This window comes from Scyliorhinus torazame, chromosome 2 (assembly GCF_047496885.1).
Source record: "Scyliorhinus torazame isolate Kashiwa2021f chromosome 2, sScyTor2.1, whole genome shotgun sequence".
In the NCBI taxonomy this organism is placed as follows: Eukaryota; Metazoa; Chordata; class Chondrichthyes; order Carcharhiniformes; family Scyliorhinidae; genus Scyliorhinus; species Scyliorhinus torazame.
In genome coordinates this window covers 267300371-267318234 of record NC_092708.1, presented here as the reverse complement: position 1 = coordinate 267318234, position 17864 = coordinate 267300371, and the positions used below count along the sequence as shown (strand labels likewise).

General features: G+C 51.2%; 1 protein-coding gene across 1 annotated transcript in view; it reads left to right on the top strand.

The window, feature by feature from the left end:
- The window catches only part of sptbn5 (spectrin, beta, non-erythrocytic 5), a 400397-nt gene that overhangs the window by 175975 nt on the left and 206558 nt on the right, over positions 1-17864 (top strand). Inside the window, exons 35-36 of the mRNA XM_072486950.1 lie at positions 1328-1477; positions 17023-17127. Coding sequence (XP_072343051.1) covers positions 1328-1477; positions 17023-17127 — 255 coding nt within the window. The remainder of the gene's footprint in view (positions 1-1327; positions 1478-17022; positions 17128-17864) is intronic.

The window sequence follows — 17864 nt, the reverse complement described above, 5'->3', positions numbered from 1 at the left end:
CACTCTCTCTGAACCCCCCCACTCTCACCCCCCCCACTCTCTCTCACCCCCCCACTCTCTCTCACCACCCCCACTCTCTCTCACCCCCCCCCACTCTCTCTCACCCCCCCACTCTCTCTCACCCCCCCACTCTCTCTCACCCCCCCACTCTCTCTCACCCCCCCCACTCTCTCTCACCCCCCCCACTCTCTCTCACCCCCCCACTCTCTCTCACCCCCCCACTCTCTCTCACCCCCCCACTCTCTCTCACCCCCCCACTCTCTCTCACCCCCCCACTCTCTCTCACCCCCCCACTCTCTCTCACCCCCCCCACTCTCTCTCACCCCCCCACTCTCTCTCACCCCCCCACTCTCTCTCACCCCCCCACTCTCTCTCACCCCCCCACTCTCTCTCACCCCCCCACTCTCTCTTATCCCCCCACTCTCTCTCACCCCCCCACTCTCTCTCACCCCCCCACTCTCTCTCACCCCCCCACTCTCTCTCACCCCCCCACTCTCTCTCACCCCCCCACTCTCTCTCACCCCCCCACTCTCTCTCACCCCCCCACTCTCTCTCACCCCCCCACTCTCTCTCACCCCCCCACTCTCTCTCACCCCCCCACTCTCTCTCACCCCCCCACTCTCTCTCACCCCCCCACTCTCTCTCACCCCCCCACTCTCTCTCACCCCCCCCCACTCTCTCTCACCCCCCCCCACTCTCTCTCACCCCCCCACTCTCTCACCCTCCCTCTCTCTCCCTCCCTCTCTCTCACCCTCCCTCTCTCTCACCCTCCCTCTCCCTCTCTCTCTCACCCTCCCTCTCTCTCTCACCCTCCCTCTCTCTCTCACCCTCCCTCTCTCTCTCACCCTCCCTCTCTCTCTCACCCTCCCTCCATCACCCATTTCCCCCTCACCCTTTCCCTTCTCACCCATTCCCCCCTCACAGATCGTCCTTGCCCTTCAAGCCCCCTCGCCCTGCCAACCATTTCATTCATCATCCCTCTCATCAATCCTTGCTCACCAATCTCCCTCTCACCCATCCCCATTCCCCTCTCCCTCTAATCCTCCTTCTCCTCCTCCCCTCTCATCCTCCCTTGTCATCCCCTCCTCTCTGATTTCCTCCCTCTCATTCCTCTTCTCTCATCCTTGCCTCTCTCATTCCTGCTTTTCAACCTTCTCTCTCATCTTCCCTCTAGCTCTGATCCTCCTCTCTTTCTCATCCCCACCCTCTCATCCTTCTGCCTCCTTCATCCTCTCTTTATCTCTCATCCCCTGTCCTCTCTCATCCTCCCTTCCCCCTTTCTAGCTGTACTATCCACAGGTCTGAACCAAATTGTCCTTGTCTCTAGATCAGAGATAAGGTCCGTGCGCTACAGGATGAGAGGTCGAACTTGTACCATCACTGGGAATTGAAGAAGAACTGGTTGGAGAGGATGTTATTGCAGCAGCTTTTCTACAGAGACATCAGCCAAATGGAAAAGATCATGAACTCTCATGAGGTGGGTATGGTTAGAGGGCAGAAACAGGATGTGGGTATGGTTAGAGGGTAGGAACAGGATGTGGGTATGGTTAGAGGGCAGAAACAGGATGTGGGTACGGTTAGAGGGCAGGAAGAGGAGGTGGGGCTGTTCCTTAAACAATCATGAGCGAAACTTCCTACATACAGCCTTTTTAGCAATTCAATTCAGAGAGGACGCTAGGAATCTCATAAGTCACAAATCCAACTTCAGCCCTTCATTTGCAGGTATGCTGTGGAGGACAGTGCAGTCCCAGTCACAATCCCAAAGTGCGGGGGGGATTAACATTTAACCCCCAGAAATTGAGGTGGTTGGGGTCAGGTCTGATAAAATTTAAAACCAACCCAATCTCAAGTTGTCTACTCCCAGAATTAACAGACTCAAGGAGCGGGAAGGATGATGGGATACCAGCCCACTCCCAGGAGGCAAGATTGAGGATCGGGGAGGATGATGAGATACCAGCCCACTCCCAGGAAGCAGGATTGAGGATCGGGGAGGATGATGGGATACCAGCCCACTCCCAGGAAGCAGGATTGAGGATCGGGGAGGATGATGGGATACCAGCCCACTCCCAGGAAGCAGGATTGAGGATCGGGGAGGATGATGGGATACCAGCCCACTCCCAGGAAGCAGGATTGAGGAGTGGGAGGGGGGATGAGTACCAGGAGGCCGATTGTTCATTTAAATATTGTGGTGGCTCGAGACCTCACTTAAGGCTTCCATGCTTAACAAAAGAGGGTTATTGATGAAAAGGCATTTAGATAACAGGCACAGAATACTATACAACATCGGCACGATTCTCCGTCGGCGGGATCCTCTGCTTTGCCGGCAGCACACCCACGCCCATGGGTTTCCCGACGGTGTGGGCGTGGCCACAATGGGAAAATCCTATTGGCCGGCTGCGGGTACGGAGAATCCTGCTGCCGGCGGGGATGCGCCGCATTGGAAAACGGGGTTGGCAGGAGGATCGTGCCCCAGGTCTTTACTCTTCAGCTCGCTGGTCTACACTGCCTGGGGTCCTGTTCCCAGAGCTCTGCGCAAACTCCCATTGGCCAGGGTGAACGCAGTCCCAAGCGTTTGGCCCCGAGCCAGTCACGTGATCAGTCTAGCTGGCCCCCTGAAAGGAGCCACACTACCCTCCCCCCCCCCCCCCCCCCCCCCCCATCCCCAACCACCATCCCCGTCCCTTCACATTGTACCCCAAAAACTATGTTCAAAAGTTGCAATTGTTAAGAGGTGCAACTGAGGAAAGAGCGTCCCATAAAAAAGTTTTTCGTTCCAGAGACCTCTGGGCCTCCAGGACCTCTGTGGCCCAGCCATAGGCTGGGCACTCTTTTGGGCAATTGAGTGGTCCACATTTGATGCCACCTCAGGCAGGACCATTTCAAAGATGGGGAAACTAGCCTCACCGGCCTCAACAGTTGCAGCTGGTTGAACAGTGGCTCCTGGCTCCCCTTGGCTGGACTGTGTTACAGGAGTATTCACGATGCTCGCTGGACCCGTCAACTCCACATTGGGGATCACCAACTCTTGACTCCTCAGGTGATCAATATGCTTCTTGACGATCTTTATGATCGACCACATAAGACACCGGTCCTGACTGGGCCACAAGACATCCTTCTAACCAAGGCAAACCTGCTGTGAATTTCCGGCCCAAAACCAGGTCTCCCACCTGGAATGACCTGTCACCTCTCTGCTGTGACCGCTGACTCTTCCGAGAACCTAATGTGCCTCCACCCTCCTGCTGCATTTGGAAATACAAGATCCAGTCATGTTCTCCACCGACAGCCCATGAGCAGCTCAGCTGCTGTGACCCCATGATTGAACGAGGGGTTGAGTTGTACAACATCAGAAAATTAGCCAACCTCTAGCAAAGTGGGTTATCTGACTGCTTTTTCATGGCGTTCTTGAAAGTTTGAACGGCCCACTCAGCCAGACTCTTCGACTCTGGGTGATGGAGGCTATCATAGATTATCATAGAATTTACAGTGCAGAAGGAGGCCATTCGGCCCATCGAGTCCGCACCGGCTCTTGGAAAGAGCACCCTATCCAAGGTCATCACCTCCACCCTATCCCCATAACCCAGTAACCCCACCCAATACTAAGACCAATTTTGGACACTAAGGGCTATTTAGCATGGCCAATCCGCCTAACCTGCACATCTTTGGACTGTGGGAGGAAACCGGAGCACCCGGAGGAAACCCACGCACACACGGGGAGGATGTGCAGACTCCGCACAAACAGTGACCCAAGCCGGAATCGAACCTGGGACCCTGGAGCTGTGAAGCAATTGTGCTATCCACAATGCTACCGTGCTGCCCTATCGTGTGCCATATGCCATTTGCTGTCACAAAACGCTGGAAATCATTGCCTTTGAAATGCCTCTCTTCCCCCCCCCCTCCCGCCCCGCTGTGACGAACAGCTCCTCAAACACGGTCACAAACATCCCCCACCTTTTCTCGAACTCTCCTGCTGAGCCCCTTAACTCATACTTTATCTTCTCTAACCGCAGGAAGTTGTACAGGTCACCCGACCATGCTGCTACCCCCGGTGGCGATGCCGACCGCCGCTCAAGCAAAATTCGTCGCCGTGCAATCAGAGAGGCGAAGGCCACGACATCGGCCTTCCTCCTCTCCATGAGCTCCGGCTTCTTTGAAACCCCAAATATCGCCACCAAAGGGTCCGGGTCCACTCCCTCCTCCACTATCCTGGCTAAGACCGCGAACACTCCCGCTCAGAATCTTCCCAATTTTTCACAACCCCAAAACTTGTGCGCATGATTCGCTGGCCTCCACCCACACCTCTCACACTCATCTTGCCCGAGTCATATGCACCCTGTGCACCACCTTAAACTTTATCAGGCTCATCCTTGCACAAGAGGAGGTCCCGTTTACCCTTCGCAGTGCCTCACTCCATACTCCCCAATTAATCTCCATTCCCAACTCCGCTTCCCATTTCTCCTTGATCTTCACCACCCGCTCGCCTCCCTGCTCCCCCAGCCACTTATATATATCCACAATCCTTCCACATCCGGAAGCAGCAGTCGCTCCAGCACGGTGTATCCCGGCAATCTAGGAAACCCCCTCCAGACCTTTTGTGCAAAGTCCCTAACCTGTAGATACCTGAACTCCCTCCCCCTTGGCAGCTCTTCCCTCTCCCTTAGCTCCTCCAGACTGGCAAACTCTTCCTCCAAATACAAATCCCTCACCTTGACCAGCCCCACTTCCCTCCACCTCCTGTATACACTATCCATCTCCCCTAGCTCAAACCCATGATTCTCGCACAGCGGCGTTAGCACCGACAGCCCTTCCACCCTAAAATGCCTCCTCAGCTGATTCCATATCTTCACCGTGACTGCACCACTGGGCTCCCTGAATACCTACTCGGAGCCATTGGCAACGTTGCCGTCACCATAGCCCTCTGTGGTATTATCAGATATTACGGTACCTGAGAGGCTGAAGTACCATTGGGTACCCAGGGGTTTACCATTGGCTGTATACTTTAGTAGCTCTGCCCTGATAGGCGTGGTATTAGATCCCGTGCCGTCCCAGCAGCCCTCATTCTGTACCTGAGCTGCTGGGGAACTGTTCTAGCTTATTAAAGCCTTCAGTTGTACTCCAATCTCGTTTTAGTAGTTATTGATCGTGCATCAATTTAATAAGCTAGAACTAAGTAGAAAGGATGGATCTCCGAATCAAGCCGGAGTGTCTGCAACTCAGTCCCCTCGCGACGAACTCAGCGGCGATTTTTAATCACTGGCTGGCGTGTTTTAAAGGCTACCTTGAGACGGCTGGAGGCACCCTCAAGGGAGCAGAAACTGCACGTCCTGCACTCCAGAGTAATCCCAGAGATCTACACCCTCATCGAGGAGACAGAAGATTTTGATGCAGCAATCGAACTTTCAAAAGGGCACTATATTCGCCCAGTAAATCAGGTCTACGCTCGTCACCTGCTTGCAACAAGACGACAAAACCCCAGGGAATCGTTGGAGGAATTCTACCACGCGCTATTGGTGCTGGGCAGAAGCTGCGGCTGCCCGAAAGTTTCGGCGAGCGAGCACACTGATCTCCTAGTCCGGGACGCCTTTGTAGCAGGTATGAGCTCTTCAGAAATCCGCCAGCGTCTTTGAGAGAAAGACACCCTGGGACTTAGGGAGGCACGGGCCCTTGCAGGGTCCATGGACGTTGCCTCCAAGAACGCCCGATCCTACGTGCCCGACCATGCGGCGGCCCCCTGGGCAGCGTGGAATCCCGCAGCGGACCCCCCAGATACCTTCCCCGCTTCCCCGCAGGCCTGCGCTGTAAGGCGGACCGCCAACCCCGATGGACCCCGCTGCTTTTGCGGGCAGGGAAAACACCTCCGCCAGCGCTGCCCGGCCCGCACATCCATCTGCAGGGGGTGCGGCAAAAGGCCATTTCGTGGGGGTCTGCCAGGCACGAGCGGTGGCCGCAGTCTCCAGCGGCGACTCCGGACCGCCACAGCGAACTTCTCCAGGGGCCCCAGGCGGCCAGCGGTCGCCGCCACCCCCGTATCACAGGCCCACGTGCGGACCCCGGGCGCCGCCATCTTGACCCTCGGACACCACGCTGGACGGATGGGCGCCGCCATTTTGTCCACCCCTGACCACCATGTGCGACCAATGGGAGACGTCATCTTTGATGCCCCAGGACCCCAGCTCGGCCGACCACGCACTGCCTGAACGAAATCCACAACTACTGCGGCTGGCCTCGGTGACCCTGGACCAAACTCGACCTCGAACACTCTCAACAGCAACGACGACCGTCTTCATCAACGGCCACGAGACGTCCTGCCTGATCGACTCTGGGAGCACGGAGATCTTTATACACCCTGACACGGTAAGGCGCTGTTCCCTCTTTATCCACCCTGTTAATCAAAGAATCTCCCTAGTCTCCGGTTCTCACTCTGTAGAGATAAAGGGGTTCTGTTTAGCAAACCTCACAGTCCAGGGAAGGGAATTCAAAAATTTCCGCCTTTACGTTTTTCCCCACCTCTGCGCGGCTACACTCCTGGGTTTAGACTTCCAGTGTAACCTGCAAAGTCTGACTTTCCAATTTGGCGACCCTATACCCCCCCTTACTGTCTGCGGCCTTGCGACCCTTAAAGTCGACCCGCCTTCCCTGTTTGCGAACCTCACCCTGGATTGCAAACCCGTCGCCACCAGGGGCAGACGGTACAGTGCCCAGGATCTGGTCTTTATTAGGTCAGAGGTCCAAAGGCTACTGAGGGAAGGGGTCATTGAAGCCAGCAACAGTCCCTGGAGAGCTCAAGTAGTGGCGATAAAGACCGGGGAGAAGCATAGGATGGTCATCGACAGTCAGACCATCAACAGGTTTACGCAGCTGGACGCGTACCCTCTCCCCCGCATATCCAACCTCGTAAACAGGATCGCGCATTATAAGGTCTTCTCTCCGATGGACCTCAAGTCCACCTACCACCAGCTACCCCTCCGTACTAGTGACCGCAAATACGGCGGCTCTATCACTTCTTAAGGGTTCCCTTCGGTGTCACTAATGGGGTCTCTGTCTTCCAGCGCGAGATGGACCGAATGGTTGACCGGTACGGTTTACGGGCAATGTTCCCGTATCTCGATAATGTCACCACCTGCGGCCACGACCAGCAGGACCACAACACCAACCTCCGAAAATTTCTCCAGACCGCTAAAATCCTGAACCTAACATACAATAAGGATAAATGCGTGTTTGGCACCGACCGTCTAGCCATTCTCGGCTTCATAGTGCGAAATGGAGATATAGGCCCCGACCCTGAACGCATGCGCCCCCTTATGGAGTTCCCCCTCCCCCACTGCCCCAAGGCCCTGAAGCGCTGCCTAGGGTTTTTCAGTTACTACGCCCAGTGGGTCCCCAACTACGCAGACAAAGCCTGTCCCCTGATCCAATCCACAACTTTCCCCCTGTCGATACAGGCCCGCCTGGCCTTCAGCCGCATCAAAGCAGATATTGCAAAGGCCACGATGCACGCCATCGACGAGTCCTTCCCCTTCCAGGTCAAGAGCGATGCATCCGACGTAGCTCTGGCGGCCACCCTCAACCAAGCGGGCAGACCCGTGGCCTTCTTCTCACGTACCCTCCATGCTGCCGAAATCCGCCACTCCTCAGTCGAAAAGGAGGCCCAGGCCATAGTAGAAGCTGTGTGACATTGGAGGCATTGCCTGGCCGGCAGGAGATTCACTCTCCTCACGGACCAACGGTCGGTTGCTTTCATGTTCGATAATGCACAGCGGGGCAAGGTAAAAAACAACAAGATCTTGCGGGGGAGGATCGAACTCTCCACCTACAACTACGAGATCTTGTATCGTCCCGGGAAGCTAAACGAGCCTCCTGACGCCCTGTCCCGCGGCACGTGCCAACGCACAAGTGGACCGCCTCCGAGCCCTCCACGAGGACCTCTGCCACCCGGGGGTCACTCGCTTTTTCCATTTTGTTAAAACCCGCAACCTGCCCTACTCCATCGAGGAGGTCAGGACAGCCACCAGGGACTGCCAAATCTGCGCGGAGTGCAAACCGCACTTCTAACGACCAGAGAGGGCGCACCTGATTAAGGCTTCCTGTCCCTTTGAACGCCTGAGCATGGACTTCAAAGGCCCCCTCCCCTCCACCGACCGCAACACGTACTTCCTGAACGTGATTGACGAGTACTCGCCATCCCCTGCCCCGACATGACCGCAGCCACCGTCATCAAGGCCCTACATAGCATTTTTGCACTGCTCGGTTTCCCCGCGTTCATACACCGTGATAGGGGGTCCTCCTTTATGAGTGACGAACTGCGTCAATTCCTGCTCAGCAAGGGCATCGCCTCGAGCAGGACGACCAGTTACAACCCCTGGGGAAGCGGACAGGTAGAGAGGGAGAACGGAACGGTCTGGAAGACCGTTCTACTGGCCCTATGGTCCAGGAACCTCCCAGTCTCCCGCTGGCAGGAAGTCCTCCTGGAGGCCCTCCACGCCATCCGGTCACTGCTTTGTACGACCACCAATCAGACACATCGCAAACGTCTCCTTGTCTTCCCCAGGAAGTCCTCCTCCGGGACCTCGCTCCTGACGTGGCTGGCAGCACCCGGACCCATCCTGACGTGGCTGGCAGCACCCGGACCCATCCTGCCCCGCCAACAACTTAGCCAATACTTTCACATCCGTGTTCAAAGTGATATGGGTCTATACGACCCACATTCCACCGGATCCTTCCCTTTTTTTGGAATTAGTGTGATTACTGCCTGCTTCATCATCTCCGGCAAGTCCCCCTTCTCCGGTGCTTCATTAAACGCCCCCAACAGATGTGGTGCCGGGCCCACTGCAAATTCCTTATAACATTCTGCCGGGTACCCATCCGGCCCAGGGGCCTTCCCCGACTTCATATCCCTGATACTATCCAGCACCTCCCTCAGCCCCAGGGGCTCCTCCAACGCCTGCCTCTTTGCTTCCTCCACCTGGGGAAATTCCAGCTCGTTAAGTAACCGCCCCATGTCCCCCTCCTCTCCTCCTGGGTCTGCCTCAGAATGTCCCTGGTAATACTCTCTAAATGCCTCATTTATCTTCCCTGGCTCTGACACCACATCCCCAGCCCCAATCCGGATCTTCAATATTTCACTGGACGCAGCCTGCCTCCGCAGCTGGTGCGCCAGCATGCGGCTCGCCTTCTCCCCATACTCGTATTGCACCCCTCTTGCCCTACGCAGATGCCCTACTGCCCACCCCGTTGTCAGCCTGTCAAATTGCCCCTGCAACTTTTTCCTCCTCACCAATTCCTCCACGGTGGGCACCCTCGAATATTCCCTGTCCACCTCCACTATCCCGCTCACTAGACGGTCATGTTCCGCCCTCCTTTCCATATTCGCACTAACCATAAATGAGAGAATTTCTCCCTGGACCACTGCCTTCAGTGCTTCCCAAAAAATGCCCGCCGACACCTCCCCATTCTGATTGAACTCCACATAATCCCTAATCGCCAACCGCACCTTATCACAAAAACCTCCATCAGCCAACAACCCCAAGTCAAACCTCCACCCCGGCCTCTGCTCTCGTCCCGTACTGAACCGAATATCCAGCCAGTGGGGTGCATGGTCCGAGATATCTATCCCCGCATACTCTGCCCCCTCCACCCCAACCAAAATCTCCCAACTCACTACAAAGTAATCAATCCTCGAATACACCTTATAGACGTGTGAAAAGAAGGAATACTCCCTTCCCCCTGGGTTCTGAAAGCGCCATGGATCCACCATACCCATCCTCTCCATAAACCCCCGCAGCTCCCTTGCCATTCTTACCCTACCCATCGATCTGGGACTCAATCCATCCACCCTCGGCTCCAGGACACAGTTAAAATCTCCTCCCATGATCAACTGGTACGTGGCCAAATCCGGGATTGCTGCCAGCAACCTGCTCATAAAACCCACATCGTCCCAATTTGGGGCATACCCATTTACCAACACTACCGGTGCCCCTTCCAATACCCCACTCAAAATCTCACATCTCCCACCAGGTGGTAGCCACTTCTACCAGCAACATAAACATCTTGCCCAAAAACAGGCTTGCATAATCTGTGGTCCACGGCAACCTGGCCATTCTCAGGCGTGAAGGGTGGAGGTAGGCGGCAAAGATTGCTGCATTTGGCATGGGTGGCACTGTTGTACTAGTTCTTCAATGGTTTTGTCTGTGCCTGGTCACCGGGTGTAACTGCATGCCAACATCTTCATCTTTGTCTGCCCTGGGTGGGTGCCATTTAACTCGTGAAGCAATGGCTCCTTAGCCTGAGGCGGGACGACCACCCATGATCTCCAGAGAATCGAGCGGTCTTCACATGTCAATTCGTCTTGACGAGTGAAGTAGGACCTCAGCTGTTCAGACTTCTCGTAAATCCAGCCAGACTGTATAATTTGTTTTACCTTTTGAAAGAATAGGGTCCCATTGAGTCCAGTTGCTATCATGATCCCGGGCCAAACCAAACAGTGCTAGGATATTGGACAGAAACTCCAATATTTTATTAATTTTGACAATGAGGAAAGGATACTTCGCTCCAGGACTGATCTAATGCACAAATAGGAATATGGTTTATGAAATCAAACTTTATTGCTAACACAGGATTAAATTAACTTTAACATCATACAAGAAATAGCTTTCAATTATCAGTTAAACAATGCTTAACAATAAAATGAAACACTTTAACTCCTAACTGCCATCTTTTTATCTCCAATCAAGCAAACCCATCTCGGATCAAAACCTACTTTTAAATACAGTTAGCAAACTCAGGAATACGTATTGTAGAGAGATGTCTTGGATAGCTGCTTTGAGACAGCGAGAACCTTAAGGAAACATGCTGTAGATTCTTGCCTGTGTCAAACTATTGTTTAACTTCCCAGCATTTGGCAAAAAGCTCCAAAAAGCAAAATCTAAACTGAAACTCAACATCTGACTGCTTGAGACCCTGTCCCCTCCCATTAACTATATCATCATTATCTCACTGACTGGGACATAGAACATAGAACAATACAGCGCAGTACAGGCCCTTCGGCCCACGATGTTGCACTGAAACAAAAGCCATCTAACCTACACTATGCCATTATCATCCATATGTTTATCCAATAAACTTTTAAATGCCCTCAATGTTGGCGAGTTATGACCATCTGACTAAGGCTAATCGCAGTGGGTGTGATTCAGTGTCCTTGTTATGCCCCACATTGCGGGACGAGACCGTTGAATCTTGCGAGAGGTCTCTTTCAAGATTCGTGACACTTGAAACGTCTTGCGAGATTCAACAGAATCTCACGAGACGCCCCGTTGTGATCTGGAGCTTGCCCACGCTGGGCGTGATCCAGATCAGAATATTCAAATGAGCCATTATGCTCATTTAAATACACTTGCCGGATTCTCCCAGTGCCCAGGATTCACCGGCCGAGGCTGGGAGACCTTGCCAGTGTGCCATTTAGTACTGGTCCACACAAACATGGACTAGTTGTAATGGCATTGGAGGCGCCAGGGTGGTCATGCATTGGGCAGGGTGGCACTCCATCTGGTACCCTGGCTCCTTGGTACTGCCTGCCAGCCATCTTGACATGACCACTTGGGCACCATGGCAGTGCCATGCTCGAACTGCCAGGCTGGCAGGGCCACTGGCAGGGTGCCAGGCTGGCAGTGCTAAGATTCCCGGCTGCCAGGTTGCCCAGGCCAGGAGTCTGCCCTGAAGTGGACTTACCTATAAGAGGTGGGGTGAGGGAGGTAATCGAGGACCCGGGAAGAGGTAAATTCGTTGAAGTGGGGTATTCAGAGGCCACAATGGGATCACTGAGGAGGATTGTAGCAAACTTCTGAGACACTTCATCCAGCTCTAGTTTTAAGTAGGCATAACTTGAATAGGTGAGGCCTCCCACCAGCTTAGCGTGCTGTCTGTATGTGTGAACGCTCTCGTTTATATTACAGTACTGTCTGTATGAGTGTGAACGCTCTTGTTTATATTACAGTACTGTCTGCGTGTGAACGCTCTTGTTTATATTACAGTACTGTCTGTGTGTGAACGCTCTTGTTTATATTACAGTGCAGTCTGTATGTGTGAACGCTCTCGTTTATATTACAGTGCTGTCTGTATGAGTGTGAACGCTCTTGTTTATATTACAGTACTGTCTGCGTGTGAACGCTCTTGTTTATATTACAGTACTGTCTGCGTGTGAACGCTCTCGTTTATATTACAGTACTGTCTGTATGAGTGTGAACGCTCTCGTTTATATTACAGCGCTGTTTTTGTATGTGAATGCTCTTGTTTATATTACAGTGCTGTTTTTGTATGTGAATGCTCTTGTTTATATTACAGTGCTGTCTATATGACTATGAACACTCGTTTATATTACAGTGCTGTTGTGTGTGTGTACTCTCTTGTTTACATTACATTACTGTCTGTGAGTGTGAACACTTGTTTATATTACTGCCCTGTCTGTGAGTGTGAACACTCTTGTTTATATTACAGTGCCATCTAAGTGATGGTGAACACTCTTGTTTATATTACAGTACTGTCTGCACGTGAACGCTCTTGTTTATATTACAGTACTGTCTGCGTGTGAACGCTCTCGTTTATATTACAGTACTGTCTGTATGAGTGTGAACGCTCTTGTTTATATTACAGTACTGTCTGCGTGTGAACGCTCTCGTTTATATTACAGTACTGTCTGTATGAGTGTGAACGCTCTCGTTTATATTACAGTACTGTCTGTGTGTGAACGCTCTTGTTTATATTACAGCGCTGTTTTTGTATGTGAATGCTCTTGTTTATATTACAGTGCTGTCTATATGACTATGAACACTCGTTTATATTACAGTGCTGTTGTGTGTGTGTACTCTCTTGTTTACATTACATTACTGTCTGTGAGTGTGAACACTTGTTTATATTACTGCCCTGTCTGTGAGTGTGAACACTCTTGTTTATATTACAGTGCCATCTAAGTGATGGTGAACACTCTTGTTTATATTACAGCCCTGTGTATGTGAGTGTGAACACTCTCATTTATATTACACTGTTGTCTAAGTGAGTGTGAACACTCATTTATATTACAGTGCTGTCTATGTGTGTGTGTGTGTGTGTGTGTGTGGATACTCTTGTTTATATTACAGCCCTGTCTATGTCAGTGTTGTGGTGTTGGGTGCTCTAAGGTACAGATGAACCAACACGGTTGCGATTGGTACAACGCAGTTTTATTCCAACGAGTTATTTACACTTCTGTCTTGGTACTCAGCACGTGGTGACTGTTAATGAGGTCCTGGCCTTGTCCTGTCTCCAGATGGACTGGCCAGCAGGTGTCGTGTTTCTTGTCTTATACTGTGTCTGCTCTTGTCTGTGATTGGCTGTCGTGTTATGTGTGCTACTTGGTCTGTTGGTCTGTCTATCATGATGTGTGTGTTTGAATATCATGACAAGTGTGAACACTCTCGTTTATATTACAGTGCTGTTTGTGTGTGAACACTCATTTTTAGTCGTGTTATCTGTGTGTGTGTGAACACTCTCGTTTATATTACAGTGCTGTTGATGTGGGTGCGAACACTCGTTTCTATTGCAGTGCTGTTTGTGTGTGTGTGTGTGAACACTTGTTTATATTACAACACTGTCTATGAGTGTGAACACTTTTTTATATTGCAGCACAGTCTGTATGAGTGTGAACACTCTTGTTTATATTCCAGTGTTGTCTATGTGAGAGTACATATTTCCTAATGTATGTATTTTCTTTTATTTCCTTTTATTTTCATGTACTTAATGATCTGTTGAGCTGCTCGCAGAAAAATACTTTTCACTGTACCTCGGTACACGTGACAATAAACAAATCCATCTATCCATTTATATTACAACATGATGTGTGACTGTGAGCGCTTTTTTGTTTATATCGCTGTCACATTCAGGTTCAGTTCTATGCTCACAGGTTTGGCTGTGCTGCTGTCAGCAGTGTCATTTTCTCTGCCCTGGAAAGCTGGCAATGTTGGTGAGCTGACTCTTGCACAAAGGTGGAATTTTAGCCTCAAGCTGCTTTTGTCATCTTGCAGATTTGGCTGCATTGGGTTAAAGGTTTTGAATGGAGTGAAAAAGAATCTTTGTTGATCTGTTTAGCCCCGAGTAAGTAAGGTGAGAATACCTTCAAACAAGTTGCTGAGGTGTCCATGGACTGGGTTTAGTCTGAACTACCTCCCACAAAAGAAAAGCACAGGGTGCAAATTTCCACTAAATTGAACGACCACCTCTACAGTTCATGCTCACGTTCTCCTTGCACAGAACACTGCAGAGTTGTGACAGTTTGTTGGCTGCACAAGGAGGTCAGGAATAGTGCACATTTAATATGGGTTAATGGAGCCTCCGAGGCATTTCATATAAAAATGCAAGAAGGATTTAGGAAGTAAAAGCTTTAATGGCACAGCTACGTAATCCAGCAGCTCAAGTACAATTCCGTGTGCTCGTTTAGACGCTGGGTGTCTGCATCAAGTGTCACATCACTACCACTTTTTGCCAGAAAGAGCCTTTCAAAGTTTTGATTGCTCAGTTTCTGAGTCATTTTTTTTACGTTCCTGACGAAATCGGAGGAGGGAGCCAATTTTGTCAGAGCTGGCTGTGAATCACATTTTTAAAAGAGGGGAAGTCTGCCTCTGGAAGAGAAAGTTTGATCCAGCAGACTCTCATAGGGATAGCAGCACGTGCCCAGAAACAGCCAGCTTTCCACAAATCGAGATGCTGCTCAGATGCTCTCTGTCTCGTGCAGTAGTCTTATCCTCTTTAACTAACTCCCTGTTTTTTCTTTGTTGTGACGGCCTTTAATGGACTTGGGCTCCTTTGACAGTTCATGCCTAAATACACGGATCCGATCCTCCAGGATGCTGCTGGGTCAACACTTTACCCATTTCAGTGAATGTTTGTCTGCTTGTCATTCCTCGCAGAATTCACGGCTGAAAGGTTGGAAGCTGAGGGATTAAAAATGTCGAGCCGTGACCAAGGTAAAAGAGTCCAGCGTTTCACGGTCTGTAAGAAGCTTTGGCCGGCACCTGCAGGAACGCCGTTACCCCCACGCTCGGTTTCTATGTTGACCTCTGCATCTGTAGCAGAAGCGGCCCCCCCTGCTTGCTGTGTCTCAAGAATGGACATCACCTTGGCTTCCGCCTTGCCGGCCCCCGACCTCTCCACCTTCGATGTGACAGCTCCTGTGCAGAGCATGCGTCTGAAGTCACCGTCTGTGGATGCTACTGAAAGGACAACCCCTGCAGGGCCCGACTCTTCCACCCATGCCCGGATGGATTCTGGAATTAGGTCAGCAGCGTTCCATCAGTCCTGCAGGCCTGGCGTTTCTAAGATGGAGAGGACTGTGGCGGTACACCAGATCCCATCTTCATCTCTCCCTTTGCTGTCCCCTTCTGCAGCAAAGGCAATTCGAAAGGCTGATGGTGGCAGGCTGCAGCGCAGGATTTCGAAACCACTCTGGATGCCTGTGGGAATTGACCAGCCCTCCCACAATGTACCAGCACATCGGGTCAGCAGACTGCAAGTCACATTGGCTGCTGCACAGAACATGCCAGGACATCACGTCGCCTCACTGACTGTCACCCCACAGCCTGCAATGCACACTGCAAGCCACCAAATCTCCATTTGTAGCATATCTGGAACATCCCGATCGAACAGCCCGATGCGGGCATTGGGTGTGATCCCCACTGCCCCTCCACCACCTCACTTTTCTCAAACAGTGCTCGTGTTACAGGGACACCCAGAGCGCAACGAGCCCAGCCGGCCAGACAAGGCCTCCAACTGTACTTTGAATTGTATCTTCAATCCCTCTCTCATCAGTGGTTGTGGCCCCATGGTCTCCATCAGCCTAACTCCAGTCTGGGCTCAGGACAGGTTTCCTGAGTGTGACACCGAAACTCGGACAGATACAAGGACGAGTAGCTCATCTCAGAACTTTGTTGCACTTTCTGAAGCCAAGCCTCAAGTTGCAGAGAAAGTGGCAAATCTCCCCATGAAGTGCACCTGTGGTAATAAAGATCATCGCTGGATGACGGAAAGTAATCCACTGAGCATCGATTTCCACTCTGGGTACAAGGAGACTAACTATTGCACTCCCAGCGTGCTGCAGGTGTCCTGTGGGAAATCAATGAGCTTATTTCTAAAGGTTAGAACATATTTGCAAGGAGATATCCTTTTAATGTAAATCCCCTCCTGCACTTTAACAAAAGTAAGCTTCATATCATGTGTCAGGTTGTCCATAGTTGATGGCATCGGCAGTGATGATCCCGTGGAATACTTTCTGCTGGAGTTGCAGAGTGCAGCTGAAGAAAGCACTTTTATTTCCTGCATTCCTTCAACTGTTTTGGAGTTTTGTGCTCATGAACATGATGCGTGTCAGTACTGGAGATTTCAAGAACCCAATGTCAGCTCAATGCACAGTCAAGACAGGTACAGCACGGGTTGGGTATAGTGTGAAGCTCCCTACAAACTGTCCATCAAACTATCAGGACAGGTAGATTCAGAGCAAATCCCCCACTACACTGTCCCAACAAATACTGTCAGGACAGATACAGCACAGGTTAGATACAGAGTAAAGCTTCGTCTACACTGTCCCAACAAATACTGTCAGGACAGATATAGCACAGGATAGATACAGAGTAAAGCTCCCTCTACACTGTCCCAACAAATACTTTCAGGAGATAGCACAGGTTAGACACATTGTGCCTCATCTCAATTCTTAGACGAGCGCTCATCACTGCTGGTTTGTTGCCCTTTCCTTTTTCGCAAACCAGCTGCTTGTATCCTCTCTGGAATAATATGTTGAAAAAGCAGTGCGTTTTTGTAACACATCTGAATCTAGTGAGGTAGGATGTCAGGCATGGGCTTAAATGTCACCAAAGCTACCTGACTGAACGTGAAGCTTTGCTAGTCATCAGCGATGGTAAGTGAGGACAACTGGAATTGATAAACAATTCCACACGGTTAAGTGTGCAGAAAGATGGTGAGCATTGGTTGACTGTGTTCTTATTTCAGGTTTACCTAAGGTCCAGTGAACTGGAAACATCTGTGGACACAGTGGATTCTCTCATCAAACGGCATGAAGCCTTTGAGAAATTGCTGACAACTCAGGAGGAAAAGGTAAATAAGGCTATGTCCTGTTCGTAGAAGATTAAATTAGGTTTGGGGGGGGGGGCTGAAAGAAAAGAACTGCAAGGATCTGGAAAAAATGTGGGATCATTTAACTATCGACTCACATGGAGTGGAAATTCTGACTTTGACTGGTGTGGTCCAGTCACCTGTTCCAGGTTATAGCTCAGTATTTTTCTAACTCTGTGAATGGTCAAAATCAACATAACTGGGATTGAGTTGCAGTTAACTCTCTCAGGGTAGGCCAGGCTGTGTTTAACTCTCAGTGTGGGTCCTGTAATATCCCGCACGGGACCTACGGGATGGGAATGCTAGTCTTCTCCGTACTCTTTGCAGAGTACAAGCTCTCCTGCTAGGAGCAGGGTATCTCAATTACCCAAAGTATGCCAAGGCACCGACTGGAGAGGAACCCGGTAGGGATCTACCAGGTAGTGTACATATCATTTGTTCAAATAAAACTTTGTTCTTATTTTTACTCGGTGTGGACTCCCCGTGTCCTTTTTAAAGATCCATAGAATAGAATCCCTACAGTGCAGAAGGAGGCCATTCGGTCCATCGAGTCTGCACCAACTCTCCGAAAGAGCACTCTGCCTAGAGCCCCATCCTGTCCCCCCCCCCACCCTACCCTCATAACCCCATGCATTGAGCATAGCCAATCCACCTAACCTGCATGTCTTTGGACTGTGGGAGGAAACCGGAGTACCAGGAGGAAACCCATGAGTAAAGGG